This window comes from Anolis carolinensis, chromosome 5, assembly GCF_035594765.1.
Source record: "Anolis carolinensis isolate JA03-04 chromosome 5, rAnoCar3.1.pri, whole genome shotgun sequence".
Classification (NCBI taxonomy): Eukaryota; Metazoa; Chordata; class Lepidosauria; order Squamata; family Dactyloidae; genus Anolis; species Anolis carolinensis.
The window spans coordinates 47,042,961-47,061,469 of NC_085845.1; the positions used below are offsets into that span (position 1 = coordinate 47,042,961).

Consider the following 18,509-nt stretch of genomic DNA (forward strand, 5'->3'; position numbering starts at 1 on the left):
AAAAATTTATTTATTTTGATTTCTAACAATGTAATACCGCTTAGACCTTTCATAGAGAGCAGTTAATGCTTTTGCTTCATTTAGAGTTTTTTACACATGGTTCAGACAATCAACTGTAACATTATTTCAAAACCATTACACACAAATGCAATGTGACAAGCACAGAGTCCAGATCATACTGGGCAGCAGCTACAAAAGATATTTTTCTGGAATCAGAGGAGGTGTTGGTCGACACAATGATGAGAGGAGGAAAAAGTAAAATGGCTAGCTTTACAAAACCCCATGGACTTCTAAGTTGTAATGGGGGGGAAAACGACTTGTTTTTCCTATACACTTAGCATAGATGTATAAACTATACAGGATGAGTATCCTTTAATCTGAAATGCTTGGGACCAGAAGTGTTCCATAGTTTGGATTTTTTCAGATTTGAAAATACTAGCATATACACAGTAGATATTTTGGAGATGGAACTTAAATCTAAGCACAAAATTCATTTATGTTTTGTATATATCTTATAAACATATACTGAAGATTCTTTTATATAGAATTATTAACATCTCTATAAGAGTTAAAAAGAGGTGTGTTATGTATATATGTACCTCAAAGGCTCCTATATGGTTTGATAAATCTGGAACAAATTTGATACACATATCCTTCATTATCCAAATTAAAATTAAAATCCATCCCTTTCAGGGCCAGGCAGAAAGCAAAATTGGGTTAATAGTGGATATTAAAAAAGACCTGATTTTGAATCATTAAGACTACCATGGTTTGCATTGGTTTGAGTGTTGGTTTATGATTCTGGAAACCAGAGTTTGAATTTCCATTTGGCCATGGAAACCCTTTGGCTGATATTTGGCAAGTCATATTCTCATAGCCTCAGAGGAAGACAAAGACATATATATTGGAATTCTCTGGCACACCACTGAAAATGGTGAAAAAACATGGCATTGTGGATTTTTATCAATACTTCTAAACACACGGTGGCAATTTAACTTTGAATTCACACAATTTGCCCATGGGTTTCCAGTGGATTTACTTCCTCTACGTTCTACAAAGCTAGACAATTAAATAGAAGAAAATATGTATGTAAGAAGATTGAAAGATAAATATTTTGTACAATTGTATAATTGAAGGAAGAGAACAAAGATGCTCAAAATAAAAGGAAGATACAGATTATAACTTATTGTTGTACTGTTATATTGCATACACATAAAATGTAGGTCAAAATAAAAATAAACAAATTTATTTCTACAACATCCATGTATTCATTTTTGTGCATTAGACTTGTATAAATAACTATAAAACTGCTGAAATGGCAGTCAACCCAAAATGGGATCAATTTATGTAAAGTAATAATAAAAACATTTGCAGAAACTTTCTAAGTGAAAAATTGAAAAATATATTTTTCAACAAGCACAACTGGAGAATATTTCTTTGAAATATAAATGTGCAACTGTCAGAAGAAGCTATGTCTGTTCTCCAAAAAAGATGATATAAGAGGCAAAAAAACAATTTATGTATCCCTTCTATCCTGACAGCTGTGACAATGACTCAAAACGCTGTGCCTGCCAAGAGCTTTTATCAAGTATGTTATAACAACCAGTAATAAGTGTAAATAATAAATGCCTAAAATCTTATGGGAAGAAACAGCAATAGTAAACAATTTTTGGTGCTTGCTGATGGGGTCTGCTGGTCTTGGAATTCCCTGGCTTCCTAGTAGAGGTTTGGCCTGACAATAAACAACAGTTTAATACTTTATCTAATCCAAGCCAGGAGGTGAATTCAACAGCAAGCTTTTGCAGATGTTCACATCCAATAATCTATCCATAATTGATGAAACAGGGAGGTCAGATGTAATGGTTGCTACTATTCCAGCAACAAATAAATGGTTATTGACAAAACAAGTCAGTATGGTGCTGAGTGCTGAGCAGCGACAAGTCTGAAAACTGTGCAGAGACAGAAGCGGGGACAAGGATACAGTCCTTCATCTCGAGGATTTTTCACTACGATGTGTATCATAAAGGCCACTAGGAAGCACACAAACAGATGAAGGGGAGATTCTTCAGAGATGGTAAAGAAAACATTAAGCTAAAAATGAATAAGATGACTGAAGATTTGAGTAAGTAGAAATGCAAGTTCTCGTACAGTCACACTGTGACTTACATGTTTCAATTGGTTTATAATCATGTCAATACTAATATAACTGACTGGCAGAATGATGTTACTTTTCATTGTCTTGATATCACTGTGTGTCTGTGTGTGCATGTGTATGTATAACTCTACAATTTCAGTATTTTAGTTTTACTAATTAATATTTACAGGACACTAGTGATAGACATACTACTATCATCAGTGAGAGGCTAAAGACAAGTTTACTTTATAAGCATAAACTTATTATCTAATCAAACAAACAGTTTGTGTAATCACAGTTTCTTTTTGAAAAACATTAGGAAAAGTGTTATTCAAAATATATTTCTGAATCTAAACAATTTATAGAAATCTTGTTCATATGGATTTGAAAAAAATAGTTAGAAATAAACATTGAAATCATGAGCACACTAACTGATATAATAATATGTAACATGGTGATGTGAAATAGTAGCATCATTACCATGTAGAACAGTCTAAAAACATTTCAGACAGTAATAGTTTAAATACTGATATAGCTATATTCATAGCAGGGAACATTATGTTGATTTATTTCATAGTTTACTACAGAGCTTTTTGATCAGAACTGAAATAAAGAAATATACATAGGATAAAAATTAAGTGGTAGAATGAATTGGAGCAGCCAATATTTGAGATCTTATTATGCAAAGAATATTAATCTGGGTACTAGAGGAAAAATTCTCCAGAGAAGACATTAGTAATTTACCGTTTTGAATTTTTCCTATGAAGCTTCAACATCATGAAGAACCACATCCATTTCTGAATGTAAAATATTATTTTAAATTTTACATTGATGGCTGAAACATAAAGTCCTGAAGTAATATTTTTAGGAACTTCACTGGATTTAGGTCTAAATAATCTTTTATTTTTTATTAAATGCCTTGTATTTATTTATCCACCTTAAAAGGCATTGGTTAAAATACTTGGATGTAATATGCTCACTGTCAGAATATGAACATACTAATTTTATTTTATGTGTTTTACACAGTGTGTATTTATTTATTTCTAAATGGCGCATTACTATGTTTCTAAAAAGTGTATACAATGAAGAAGAACACTGAAAAAAATTACCAAGGGCCACTGTTAAGTCAAGAACTAAAAAATATTGCTCACTTTACAAAATAGTTCAACACATGTGTGTATAGCATGCCCAAAGTCACCTACAAGTACATCTGCAGGAATTTAAACCCTGGACTCCTGCAGTCCTCGTCCAGCATTTAGACCATTACAGGGAAGGGATGGTATAATCTAATGTGACAATTACTTACAATCTAGAACACTACACATATAGTGTTAATTCAGTACCTATGTCTCTGTTCTGCCAAGAATGCAATTATTACTTCACAATCATCTGTATAGCCTGCCTAATGATTAAAATGTGCCAGATATACAAGTTTTCAGGGCAGTCCATTAGTATAATGTTCATATTGCGCTCTCTCTTTCTATATCTCTGCTATTGCCTCTCTCTGTGTAGCTGATGGAAAAAAATCCTGCAATATACTTTTATGACGTTATCCCAGGGCAAAAATGAAGGCAGTGTAAGTTAGTATGTTGCAGTCCAATAACTTGCATGCAAATACTTGTCATCTTATTATTCAAAATCAGTGATTGATAAACCATCCCAAACTTTATCCAGAATTAGAAGTTGACTGATACTTCAAAAATTTAAATAGGAGGCGATAGGGCCTCTGCGAGGAGAAGATGGGGTAATGCTGACAGGGGATAGGGAAAAGGCAGAACTACTTAATGCCTTCTTTGTCTCAGTCTTCTCACAAAAAGAAAGCCAGCCTCAACCTCAGCAACATGGAGTGGATGAAGGATTAGGGGAAATCCAACCCCAAATAGGGAAACAAGTTGTCCAGGCATACTTGGCCTCTCTAAACGAATTCAAGTCCCCAGGGCCAAATCAACCACATCCAAGAGTATTGAAGGAAGTAGCGGAAATTTTTTCGGAACCACTGGCAATCTGAGAACTCTTGGAAAACGGGAGAAGTCCCAGCAGATTGGAGGAAAGTAAATGTGGTCCCTATCTTCAAGAAGGGAAAAAAGGACGACCCAAACAATTACCATCCGGTTAGCCTCACGTCGATACCAGGCAAGATTCTGGAAAAGATTGTTAAGGAAGTGGTCTGCAAACACTTAGAATCAAATGCTGTCATCGCTAATAGTCAACACGGATTTATTAAAAACTAATCATGCCAGACTAATCTGATCTCTTTTTCCGATAGAGTTACGGGCTGGGTAGATGCAAGAAATACCATGGATGTAGCATATCTGGATTTCAGTAAGGCCTTTGACAAGGTCCCCCATGACCTTCTGGCAAACAAGCTATTCAAATATGGGCCAAGCAAAACTACAGTTAGGTGGATCTGTGAACAAACCTAAAGAGTGCTCACCAATGAGTCTTCTTCATCCTGGAAAGAAGTGACAAGTAGGGTACTGCAGGGTTCCGTCCTGGGTCCGGTTCTGTTTAACATCTTTATTAATGACTTAGATGAAGGGCTAGAAGGCATGATCATCAAGTTTGCAGATGTCACTAAACTGGGAGGGATAGTTAATACTCCAGAAGACAGGAACAGAATCCAAAAAGATCTTAACAGATTAGAGAGATGGGCTGAAACTAACAAAATGAAGTTCAACAGAGACAAATGCAAGATACTCCAGTTAGGCAGAAAAAATGAAATGCAAAGATACAGAATGGGGGACTCCTGGCTTGACAGCAGTACGTGTGAAAAAGATCTTGGAGTCCTTGTGGACAACAAGTTAAACATGAGCCTACAATGTGATTGTGGTGGCAAAAAAAGCAAATGGGATTTTGGCCTGCATAAATAAGAGTATAGTGTCTAGATCCAGGGAAGTCATGCTACCCCTCTATTCTGCCTTGGTCAGACCACACTTGGAACACTGTGTCCAATTTTGGGCCCCAAATTGAAGGGAGATGTTGACAAGCTGGAAAGCGTCCAGAGGAGGGTGACTAAAATGATCAAGGGTCTGGAGAACAAGCCCTATGAGGTGAGGCTTAAAGAGCTGGGCATGTTTAGCCTGCAGAAGAGAAGGCTGAAAGGAGACATGATAGCATATATAAATATGTGAGGGGAAGTCATAGGGAGGAGGGAGAAAGCTTATTTTCTGCTGCCCTGTAGGCTAGGACGCAGAACAATAGCTTCAAGCTACAGGAAAGAAGATTCCACCTGAACATCAGGAAGAACTTCCTCACTGTGAGAGCTGTTTGGCACTGGAACTCTCTGCCCCGGAGTATGGTGAAGGCTCCTTCTTTGGAGGCTTTTAAGTAGAAGCTGGATGGTCATCTGTCGGGGGTGCTTTGAATGTGATTTTTTTACTTCTCGGCAGGGGGTTGGACTGGATGGCCCGTGAGGTCTTTTCCAACTCTATGATTCTATGGTTGCCTTGATTTCAAGATAGATGTTTTGAGCTGGGCACAACTCAAGATAGGGTCAAGCCTAAGGACACAGTAGTGAATTTGGGTGTGAAAGTAAAACAGAGGGCATTTTTAAATCTACTCCCCTACAGAAGTATATTGTTGGAATGTAGTAGAAAATAAGTGATCAGATAGAAATCCAAAGGATTTCTGGATTATTGGTTACACAGGAATTTAACGGCCCATTTCCTGATGTATACAGCTGTTCCTCTTATTTCCATTTTGTAATCTCAGTAAGGATGTGGGATTCTTCCTTTCTCCCTTCATACATTTGTAACCTTTCTTTCCTAGGGCCACTTCACCTAGCAATAGCCAATCCATCACCTAGCAACGGTCAATCCAGTGACATCACAAGGGGCCACTTTACCTAGCAAAAGTGGTACAGACAGACTTTGACACACACACACATACATATATGTCAGAACCCTGCTTTCAGGGCCTGGATTATGGCGCCAGAAGTAAGGGTCACTGACATTATGAACTGATAAGACACCTGCAACACGTAACCCTGAGAAGAAACGGCTGCTGGACTTGGCGGGGAAACTTTGCGGGGTTTTTGTCGGGCGGGAACTATGTCTTTGAATGAGGGAGAGGGTATATAAAGGAATGCTGACCGGTGCCTCGCATTCTTGGCTTTTTCATGTTGATGTTTCCTATAGTAAAGTTTCTAGTGATAACACAGTGAGTCTCGTGTCGTCATTTAGGAGCAGCTGTAGTGAGCTGACACACACACACACACACACACACACATATATAAATTGTGGAAACTATATACACTACCTTATAAAGGTTTTGATACCCTGAAAGGAAGTTTTCAATCTTTTAATAAATAAAAAATAGAAGCAACAGTATACCATCTCCATAACTGTATGTGTACTAACCATCCATTCAGAGAGTAAACAGATATAATTTTTATATGATTTCCAACCTACAAACAGAAAAATGTTAGTTACTACATGTGCTTGCACATTCCTCACTGTCAACACACCTATCTTTGTGATGTCAAGCCACCAGAAATCATCTTAACACAATTGCAATTGTATGAAAAGTACAAGATTAAGTACATTTAAAACAAGTTATTCAGACATGGCCAGCTTAGGACTACACATCAAACCGTAAGGCGGTTGCAACTTATACTTATGTCATAAGTTGACTGACTACCCATACTTCCAAATTCTTTCTCTTTCTGGGTGCATCAGAATTAATGCAGTTTGACATCACTTTAACTGCCATAGCTCAGTGCGATGGCATCCTAGAATTTGTAGTTTTGTGAAGCACCAGCACTCTTTGGCAGAGAAGGCTAAAGACTGTAAAACTACAACTCCTATGATTATGTAGCAATGAGCCATGGCAATTAAAGTGGTGTCGAGCTGCATTCATTCTACAGTGTGGATGCAGGCTCTGTCTCTCTCCCTCTTCTCTCAAATTCACACAGATACTGACTGGCTGCTCTTGCTGACACTTAGCTCCCAGTACTATTGACTGCTTGTCTTATTCACTATCTATCTCATACTCATCAGGAAGCACCATAAAGCAATTTCAATGCTTGACAGAAGCAAGGCAATTGTCTCCCGTGTTTCTCTAGATGCATACAGCATAACTCTGGTTCCCCTGGGGGAGAAGAGTGTTATATAAAATAAATAAATAAATAAATAAACTCTTGCTATTAAGTAAAAGAGAATTTTAAAATTACCAAATTTAAAAACTATTTTTCAGTACACATAAAAATGGCAGAACATTTCAGCCTCTAGAATACTATCTTTTTTCTAGAAGAGATTGAACAGGACAGATATTTATTGTATTTCTTTGTTTAAATATGCTTAAATATGCTTACTTTCTTCCATCTAGAAACTGAAGGTGACATACAAAGAGTTCAGAGATAAGCACTGACCAAACCATGACCAGCTTAACTTCAGAGAGATGGGTGTATCATCTGACCTCAAAACATATTCTGAACTCATGTGGATTTACCTAACAGGAGATGAATACTAATCTCTTAGGGAACAAGGGAGCAAGACTATAGCTCAAATATCTGTACTTAGTGCACCAAGTTGGATGATATCAGCTATTCAATGCTAACCAAGCTGGCCAAATTCAACATTCACACTTGCCTCAGACAGACAAGAACTCTTTCTCCCACCCTGAACATTCTACAAATATATAAACCCCACTTGCCTAGTTTCCAACAGACCTCACAACTTCCGAGGATGCCTGCCATAGATATAGGCAAAATGTTAGGAGAGAATGCTTCTGGAACATGGCCATACAGCCTGGAAAACTCACAGCAACTTGATGTCCCCCCCCCCCCCCCCGGTGACTATCACCACTAGGCCATTAGAAACCAGGACCAGGATTATAGGGAGATATAAACCCCTTTTTGTATCTCCACCCATACTCATTTTCCATCACAGCTATTCTCAGAGTTTGTGTTGAACAATACTTGCTAATTCTGTTTTAAAGAAAATTTTGGCCCCAAATATTAAAACCAGACTTCCCATCTCAATCAGTAGATAAAAACAGTGGTTACTTTAAATGGCTCGTTTAAATACTTTTATTTGTTTTTTGGGGTTTTTTTGGAGACTGAACAATCTATGGAGAATGTAACAGCCTTAGCCACATCTCCCCTTAGTCAATCGGAATCAGGAGTTTTATGAATCTTTGGTTCTGTTCGAAACAAGGCCAGCTAATGTTTGAGGCTAAGAAATGGCAGAGCCGGACACTTCAGAAGCAGATGAAGACAACACGAAAGAGAAAGTAATAATAATGGCATTTAAGTATTTTTTCTCCCATTAGGTGATAAATGTAATACAGTAGCATCTCACTTATCCAACATAAACAGGCCGGCAGAATGTTGGATAAGTGGAAATGTTGCATAAGAAGGAAGGATTAAGAGAAAGCCTATTAAACATTGAATTACGTTATGATTTTACAAATTAAGCACCAAAACATCATGTTTTACAACAAATCGTCAGAAAAAGAAGTTCAATACATGGTAATGTTATGTGGTAATTACTATATTTAAAAATTTAGCACCAAAACATTGTAATGCATTGAAAACATTGACCATAAAGACATTGGCTACTAACAAATTGACTACAAATAAAGATAGAATTGCATAAAATTAACTTACAATAACAACATTGTCAGAAATGTGTAAAAAGTTCTTGCTGCCTAGAGAAACAGTTATGGATCCAGGTGGGAGGCAGACTGCGTTGGATAAGTGAATGTTGGATAAGTTAAGACTCTACTGTAGTTCTTACTTAGTTGAAGGTTCTAGCTACCATAATCTTTTGTTCTTTTCACAGATAAGTTGCAATTCAATGGATTGTCTACTTCTAAGGTGGTATAATTATGTTATATATGTATCAACTGTACAATATTTTGAAAACTATGAAGTTAATCAATTCTAAATTCACAATTTGTGTTGCTGCAGGGACTTCACATTAATGATCCGGAAGATGCCTTTCTAAATATGTTGTCCCAGTGAAAAGGTAAGTTTGCAAGGTTCTCAGAAATGTTTTACTTTCAGGTAGGGTCATGTTTAAGACTACCTCTCCCCTCTAGTTGCCTTTTTTTAAAAGGCTCTTTTGGAGTACACTTGATCCTTCCCAACAGACTGATACACTGCATTCTTCTACCAACGAAGAGTTATATGTAGTTGTGCTGAAATGATTGTACATATAATTCAAATTTACTGGTAACGGTGAAGCACTTCAATAAAGAAACTCAATTCCATAAGAAATGGTTTAGTCTTTATACAAGGTAGCTACATCTTTATTTAGAAGTCTGTAGCATAATGAAGCAAAGTTTCAAAATTATGTATTATGAAATTGTCCTGAACAAGTGCTCTCTATACTGTTTGCATTAAGATATGAGAGAAATAAACAAAATAGTAAAGGGAACCAAGAAGAGGCAATGATAAGCAATGGTATCTTAAAGAAAAAAATGTTCCCTTTAGACTCCCCCAGAAGGAGGCTGCCTGAGGTAGGCTTAGAGAACAAAGGGATAAAGAAAATTCCAAATACAGCACAAGAAAATAACTACCAAGACCCCCAAGTGTATATTCATATAGTCTCATACTGTGTGGCAAGACCCTTTTAGCATGCTACAGAAGCTGGAGATGAACTACACATTACCATGTGGCAAACTGGCTCCTAGCAGTATTCCTTGCCTGTTACAAGTAATGATAACCAGCAGTCCACCGGGAACAGACTGCAATGATTTCATCTCTGTAAGCATCTGAGCTCCCCTTGAATAAAGAGACAATTAAACTGAGAACAGAGAGGTAAATTTTAGCCAATATTTCTAATTGGACAGTAAAGCTCACTTGTGCTCAGTTCAACTGATGAGTGCTGATATTTTAACACTGTATATATTGATCATTGCTAAGGATTAAAGGAATCTATAAAGTATTTTAATACTAATGTTCAGGATGCACTGTGTGCTTCTGCTTAATACAAAAAAATACACCTGCTTTCTGTAATGATTCTGAAAGTTTGTTCTACACAGTTATTTCATCTAAAAGATACACTATACTGTATTATTTAATTTGTTGTGAAATATATTATATCTATTAATGACTGTAGTTGAACAAACCTATTCTAATATCCACTCTCGTCAATCTAATTTTGTTTATATTTATGGTAAAAATACCCCCAAAAGCTGTTTTAATGGATTCTCTGTATATTTCTCCCTTACTTTCCTGAGAAGAGGGATGCATGAAGGATTCCCACCCTTGCTGTAGTACCTGCTGCTTATTTACACATTTACCTTTATAAGCTAATATCTATTCCTAACCAAAAGGTTCAGATTTTAGAACCAATTATTAACTTGCTGGCTTAAAAAAAACCAAATAAATATCTAATTAATCTAGAATTAATTATTATATTTTAATATTACACAATATCCAAAATAAGAATATTTTAGCAAACAGAATGGAAAATGTAAGATGATCAACATAACGACTTTTAAGATACCATACATGCCAGCAATGCAAATCAGTGTAACCAATGTCTCCTTTTTTAAACAGGCAAGGATGTAATGCTAATGTCTATATGATTAAAAAGCAAATATGCAGGCTTACAAAGACATGTTTATCATTCAGGTTCATTATATTAGCACTTTATTTACCTATAACACAATTTTTCAACCAATTTGTGGAAAACAAAATTTATTTATTTTTACTTTATTTTAAGGGAGGGGGGGATCCTAAAACAGAGAAATTGATCCCAAAACAGTCAAATGCATAGTGAGTTTTCTCCATGGATATGGAATATTAACTGACATTTAGAACAGAAATCTAATGAAGACGTTGGAACAGTACCCTGGAAAAGCATGGCTGGTTTGCTGGAACGCAGCAGGAACATTCAACACTGCAACATTTGCTCACAGCTCCCATTCATCATTTCTACAGGTAAGTTAATGTTACAGTCAGAAAAATGTGATAAAACATTAATCACTTAAACTTACAAATATCGCCATACTTTCTTCTCCGGCTGAATGATATACTAAAGCTAAACAGTAGGCAGCTTCTCCTTCCATCTTCTTACTCCCCACTAAACAAATAAATAAATAAATAAAGACTACAGTTATAACTTACCATGCTGATGAATTAAGACTACAGCTCTTTCTTCATTATCTTGATTTTAGGGCCTTAAATTTTGCAATACACAAATATAGTGTTCAGTCAATGAGGAATGAATGTGTAAACAGTTATTTTAGGTCTCTTGCTTTCACCTTCCACACAATCCTACAAGTATCTCTGATCGAAGACATGCAAGTAATAGAACGGAAGTATCAATTCAGAAGTGGTAGTCAGGAAAGGATCTTGACTTTGTTTCTATATTTACTGCAGCAAAGTTATTATATAACCATTAAGCCTCTACCTCTAAAAGATAGGAAAATTTATTACTATAGCTTCTAAAATGTAAAGTTATACATTATCACAGAATTGCAAAGGTATGCCTCCCACTCCTCAATTATTGGGTTAAAGGATATTTGGTTTGATATTTGGAAACACATTATTCTTGTGGGAGCAAAACATTTTGTGGGAATTCTGATAGAACAAACTTTAATAACAAAGCCATCTTTATTTTGTAAGGAATAATGCCTCCAGAAAAAAATGTCTAACGTTCACATCAAAGATCTCCAGAATAAATCTTCAAAAATAGGATTCTGAAGATTAATTTTCAACTACACATAGAAATAAAGGAATATACAGTGCTTGCATTCAAATTATCTGGTTATCACAAACACAAGGGAAACACAGAGCATAAGCATTAAGTTGCTTCCCTGCAAAGACTACTTAGGTTTAGGTACCAAGTGTTGCTAGATGTGAAATACAGTCAGTCATTGGTAAGTCGGGATCTTACTGGCTGTATTCACCCAAAAGATATTTGGCATTGCACTGTTCTTCCTTATTTTTAAGAATCTTAACCCTATTGCATTTTTAAAATATTTATATTTTCCATTTAATTATTTTAGATCAATGTGTGTCTTTTTCTATGATGTACTTTTTATTTTACTTACTTGTTTTGCATATTAATGGCCTCCGTAATTTAACACATATAAGTATTTTAATCTTTCCATGTATTTGAAACTGTCAGCACAGATATCGTTTCAAAAACCCCTTTCTGATAATTAAGCTTTTAAATAATGGTTAAGAAATTTAATTGAATGATAAAGCTAATCAGCTCTAAGTTAAAAACATATGATCTTATCCTCATAATTATTCAGTCTATCTAATAAGCTACATCAATAGAGAAATGGTAAATAATCATCTAGAAGTTTGACAGTGACCTTACTTGCGATTATGCTCTCATTGTTTTACAGCAGCACTCCCAGAAGGCTGCATTTTTTGAGTTAAAAGCTTTCAAGAAATAAATGGACTCCTACTTGTCAGCAAGTAGGTACTTCTGTTTCACAACAAGATTTAGAAATATATTGATAGCATTTGTCTTGAATTTCATTGAAAATAATCACCAAACACTTGACGATGTTTTTTACTTTCCTCCTGGGAAGGCCCAGACCAGCACATTAAAGAAAGAAATGCAGGCGTGTTATTTTCTACCCACCTTCTTTTGCCATTTCCAAAGCTTTTATTAGAATTTTGATGGCCTGTTTGTGTTCTTTACTTCTTAGCATTTTGTCTGCTAGTAATGTGTAAATCCTCCAGAGATGCTCACAAGCTAGTGAATTGAAAGTCCGGCCTGTATCATCTTTCCACATACGGCCCACTGTCAAGTGATGGAATGCTTCATAATGTTCTATAGCTTTCAGGAATTGATCTGAGGAATACAAGTCAGTCATAATTATAAGAAAATGTATTTTATAAAGTATTGTGAAGTCATCATCGGACAACTCATAAAATGATACTTCTCGATCAAAGACATCCTATTTGATAATAAACTTGTGGAAAAACTTTTGACGAGTCAATCCCATGGATGAATGAACAGATGTGACTATAGCTACATTGGAGGAGTACTGTAATACATGTTTTAGTTCACAGATAATGCTGCATTAATGAATAGGTTTGACATGCTAAATTTACAGCACAACAAAATGTATTTCTAACAAGTGCAGTTTCAGAAGTGTCTACTAATAAACTTCAGTATGTATACTTCATTCAACTTTGTCAGCAGTAAATAGCAGAATCAAATGTGGATCCTCATTTATCATGACTGAATTAAAAATGTAAATTAAAAAGGTGCATTACTGCTTTATATAAGCAACTAACTGGGCTGCTATGCACAGTCATTTCACTGAATTATCACTGGAGCAAATTCCAGGACTCCTCTCCTTTATTCTCTTGGCTATTCTAGGCTGTTAACACCTCTTGCTCCTTGCTAAAACCAGCCAGACTACACTACAAACAAACAAACACATTTTTATGAACTCATTACCCATCAAATTATTATATGATATGCAATATTGTTGCCTGTAATGTGCTAGTTTCAAGCTCTGGAGGCAGGCAATGCCAAATGTTGTTGGATTGCAACTATCAGACATAGCCAGCACAGCCAATAGTAGTGAAGCTGGTGGTTTCAGTCTAATACTATCTGTAGGGTTACATCTTTCACCAATATCTTACAGAATGGTTATACTGTAAAAACTAGCAACTCAGTTGGATTCAATGGTCATGGCAAAGAACTGCACTACATGAAAAAGAAACACATAGACACACACTTTTACTCATAACGTACTGCTGTAAGCAATTCACTTGGTCAGAGACATCCAAAAATTGGGAGTGCATTGCATGCCTATTAGGTACAAAAATGAAGATACTAAATATGTTGATCCCATACTTTCTCAAGTTGATATTCTATTTTAAGCAATTAAAAAAAAACAATCAAAAATTTAAAAGCATTTCTATCCTGTTCTATATCATGAGATTACAGGGCAGCACACAGGTAAAATCAATGGAAGAAGTTATACTTCAAAGGGATAAATAAAAAGACTAAAATCATATTAAACAAGTCAAAATAAAAAAATAAAAAAGTTGAAACCTCATGCCTGGACGTTTGGGAATAAATCAATTAGGCCCTGCACCCTGAATAATATTGTTACTTGGAGCAAAACGAAGCCTCTGTCAACCAGCCCCCAAGAAAAAGACATCCCACATTTGGCATGCCATAACTGAAAAGTCCCTCTTCCACAGTGTATTGACCCCACCAGTGGGACACAGAGGAGGCAAATCTGTGTTGTCAAGCATAAGCAGATGTGCTACTTTAAGTCAAGGTCACAAAATGTTTAATGTCATGATAAGAACCTTAAAATTTAGAGTAGGTTGGCAACCGTCACCAGGTTCACATATTACACATGCTTGTTTTGGGAGAATTGTCACAAAAGTATAAGAAAATGTACTCATAAAGACAGAAGTTATTTCTGGTCAGTAAACTAGTTCAACCATGACATATTATGCTCATTCAAAGAAGCATTCAAGGATACATGCAATAATCCATGAAAAGAAGAGACAGAAATAAGATGGACTGAGGAAATAACATCTTATTAATTTGGATTTCATTAATTTGTTTATGAAAGACTGGAAAAATTACAAAGGTTTATTGACAAATCTAATGATAAAATCATTTTTCTGTTTTTAGATCATGTATTTAGACCAAGGATGGCCAAGCCTGTATTTGTGGTGACAGCCTCCAACAAAAACACGGTTAATCTTCAATGACAATGTGCTAAAAGTAATTAAAGAACGAATTTTCTGCAAAAGGATGTGTTGTGGTTTGCTGTTAAAACTCCAAAATGAATTTGAAAATCCTTTAAAACATGCATTTTTGTTTTGATTTTTTTTTTCAAATTAGTTGCCAAATTTTGGTGGCACAGTGGCCAAGAGGATGGTTATAATCCATAGTAGGGGTGATGGTTGCCAGAATTGTCAAAGCTGTCCACCTTTAACATAAGGAGTTGAGGGAAATCACAATATTAATACTTAAAGGAATAAACCACCGCCGCCACCAGCTAACAATTAAACCAGAATTATTTAAGCTTTTTAAACTGCTTCTCTAGATGACAGTTTTAATGTCTGCAATTGTGGTGCAAATACCTAATGCTACTAAAGGTATGTTTAAACAATAAAACTAATCAAACAAGTATTACAAAGATAATAAACCATATGGTGAAACCATATAGAAAACATGCTTAGATCATGAGTGTATAAATCTATGATCCAGAAGCTATATGTGGTCCCAGGTTTTTCTGAAGTTGCAGGAATCATACAACACTCATATCAAAGCTATTTGCAGGCTTTTGAAATCAGTGTTTTCCCACTGCTTATAGCTGTAGATGGCCAGTAATCACTGTGGAAACAACTGGGGGATGAAGGAGACTTTCATTTCCCCTCCCCTTCAGCAATCCCTTGATCTCAGCAAGAATGCTAGGTTGGAAAATTAAAAATATGACTTCTATGTGTTGGGGAGATGGAGCACTCTGTGTGTATGTGTGTGTATGCATGTGCATAAATGTGAGTTGCACAATTTAATGTAGACCATTTGCAGTTGTACTTAGGTATTAACAGTCTTTCCCAGGTATGGAAATGTCCAGTTTAATTTTCCAAGGGGTCTGTGTACTTCAGCATATCCTTTAAGGGAAGTTGGAACTGTCAGCCAATGAATTTAAAGCTAAAGTTGAGTTTGTTGACCGGTAGACCTGGCTGGAATGACCCCAATATGTTTCACTCTGGTTAGGGGAGGGGCTATGTTGCTGCTCATCTGATCTTCTGAGTGCTATCCCATCCACCAACTCTCTATCATACCTGTTTTCATTTTGTGTTTATATAACACATGACATTTTTCAAATAGCGTTTATGTCACTTCTATTTGTTATAACTTTGGGGAAGGATTGGCATGAATCCTGCATCCAGAACATATATGACTAGTGTCTCTTGGTAATGCATAGGGGCTCCCTAATGGGATTCGGGGGAGCATGGGGCAGAATTAGTCTTGCCTGATCCTGGATGATAGAAAGACTATGCTTATGGCATCTGCACATTGGGATCCTTTGCTGTCATCCCAAGGGTTCTAGTATTAGGGCGGAGGATTCAGATAATTGATCAACAGGTGGGTTGGTTCATAAACATATGTGAACCAACTCTACCTGCAGCTATAACCAATAAAGTTGTGATCTTCCTTTTCCCACTTACATTGTGTATTGGTGTGCTGTTTCACATAGAGCAGAACTTGCCCCTGAACACACAATTACAATTCCTGCTCTCTGATAAGATGCCGTTGGGGTTAAAATGGTTGTTTGCTTTGGCCCTGGATTGCTAACTAGAATACTTTAATATCTGCTGAATTATTAGAAAGGTGACATTTAAAATATTAGTTTGTCTCCTATGAAAAAAACTGATGGGAGGAACTGATGGATGGAACATTGCCTCAGCAGATGTAAGATTTGTCTAACAATTCTGGCCATGGAAAAACATAGTTTGGTATGATGAATAAGACTTTACTGGGCCTAAGCCTTTGATAGGTGCCACCTACCCCTTAAATAAGAACTATATTATATCTTTTAAATATCTTAGAGCACTTCCAAACAGGGCATAGAGTTGTCCCCATTTCAGTGCAGTAACTACCATGCTGGAATGGGGTCATCCTCCCCAAAAAAAGTCTTAAAAGAAAAACTTGCCACGCCACCATTAGTACCAATAATGGGCCAGGAGCAATTTGGCCCCATCACCACCTCCTGGTGCGTTACTGGTATGCATCAGGAAACCTTCAAAGAGGCCTAATGGTATTGTGGTAAGTTTTTATTTTCTTTTAATGCTTTTAGGGGGGGGTTGGGGCAGGAGTGGGTGCCCTCCTCAATTATCTGGGCTTTTGGAAGCCCAAAAAACCAAGGTGGGCTATGGGGACTGGCCCCAGGATGGTGGAAGCAGTCCCGAGGGTCAGTCCCCACTGGCCCTACACTCCATTAGACCCAGGCCTTTCAGGAAGGCCCGGGTCTAAGGGAGTAGCAAAGTAATTTGGGAAAAAGCAGGGTTTGCCTGCCTTGTTTCGAATTACTTTGCTTTCACCTGAGGCATTGTTTAGACACCTCCGGTAAAAGTCCGATAGGGCCCGCATTTTGAACCCTGTCTGGAAGGACCCTTAAACAACCCTCCACCATTTCTGAAGGAAGAAGAGTTGTGCAATGTCCTTGAGTAACACTATGCAAAACTGCATTAGTTCAAGATTAATTTGAAATTCCAAAAGCAGCACTTTTAATAGATCAATAAGTCAGTAACAAAACTAAAGCAGTGCTATGTTGTTGTTTTAAAAAATAATAATAATTAAACAGAACCCCAGGATACAACATCAAATAGACAATACCTATTTTGTTTCCAAACAACTGAAATGCTTTTGTGTATCTGCAGGCTTTTTTCAATGGGGGCAGGATCCCATTCTAAACAATTATATTAATCCAAAGTATAACTCATGTATTCAAATGAATTAAATTTAATTAAATCATTCATTTTTCATAGAAATGAGGAATATGAATACAAAAGATTTGTTATTTTTAAAACAAAGTTTATATTTCAACAACATTCTAATACAGGCTTTATGATACATAGAGATACCCTTCTTCATTTTCAAAGGAGAGGATGTAATTAGAATTATAAGATAATCTCGATAATATAGCAGAAAATAGATAGCCCAAATATCTTTCTCGTTTTCTAAAAACTATTCTTCTTTATACTTATTCCTCTTTAAACCACCTACAAAAGTGTGTCTTTTTATTAAGTAAAAACTACCTTAAGCAAATATGAATGAAAAGGGGATTTGAAAGGCCTGTATCATTCTACACTATTTCTGAGTGGAAGGACTGACTAGATATTAACACAAATGGGTTTAAATGTGAAGCTGCCATAAAAGCAGGCACATAAATGTAATTCTCCTAGACGCTATTTTGATGCACATTTTTGATTCCATGAATATTTTATGAAATGGCCCAAACTAAAGCCATATAACATTCCTGCATTACTGATGCTTGCGCCCGTAAGCTACAAACATTAGAGGCATGATTGAATGCATTAAAATGAACTCATTCAGCAGCACATTGATTACTTGAAGGTGGGGGAAGGCAAAAGAAGAGTTACTCCACTTAAGAAAACAGTACACAAATTTGAAGTTTACAAGACTGAAAAATAAAAAGGAGAATGTTATATTAAATAAGTAAATAAGTAAATAAATATACATTTCAGATCTTCATGTAACAAACTGGCATTAATTAGGTAGGCTGTTGATTAGACTACTTCAAATATTTCAATAAAATGATGTGATCTGCAAAACTGAGTGACCTGTTCTAACTTTATGTCTCAGCAATATTTGAAGCAACTAATTGTTTTATTTTCTGTTGGACTTGACATTTACAATAAAAATATGCCAGCACAAAAACAAAGGTATAAAAA

General features: G+C 36.1%; 1 protein-coding gene and 1 long non-coding RNA gene across 5 annotated transcripts in view; one reads left to right on the forward strand and one right to left on the reverse strand.

Moving 5' to 3' along the window:
• The window catches only part of ttc29 (tetratricopeptide repeat domain 29), a 107,077-nt gene that overhangs the window by 50,332 nt on the left and 38,236 nt on the right, over positions 1–18,509 (reverse strand). For all 4 annotated transcript variants that reach the window (XM_008112015.3, XM_003221690.4, XM_008112014.3 and 1 more), the window contains 2 exons: positions 12,685–12,897; positions 11,081–11,166 (listed from right to left, as the gene is read on the reverse strand). In XM_008112015.3, the coding sequence (XP_008110222.1) occupies positions 11,081–11,166; positions 12,685–12,897 (299 nt within the window). The remainder of the gene's footprint in view (positions 1–11,080; positions 11,167–12,684; positions 12,898–18,509) is intronic.
• Positions 1,708–16,762, forward strand: LOC134299141 (uncharacterized). The gene is made up of 4 exons (XR_010006290.1): positions 1,708–2,122; positions 9,045–9,102; positions 10,902–11,024; positions 14,713–16,762. It is a non-coding gene; the product is annotated as an uncharacterized LOC134299141 (long non-coding RNA).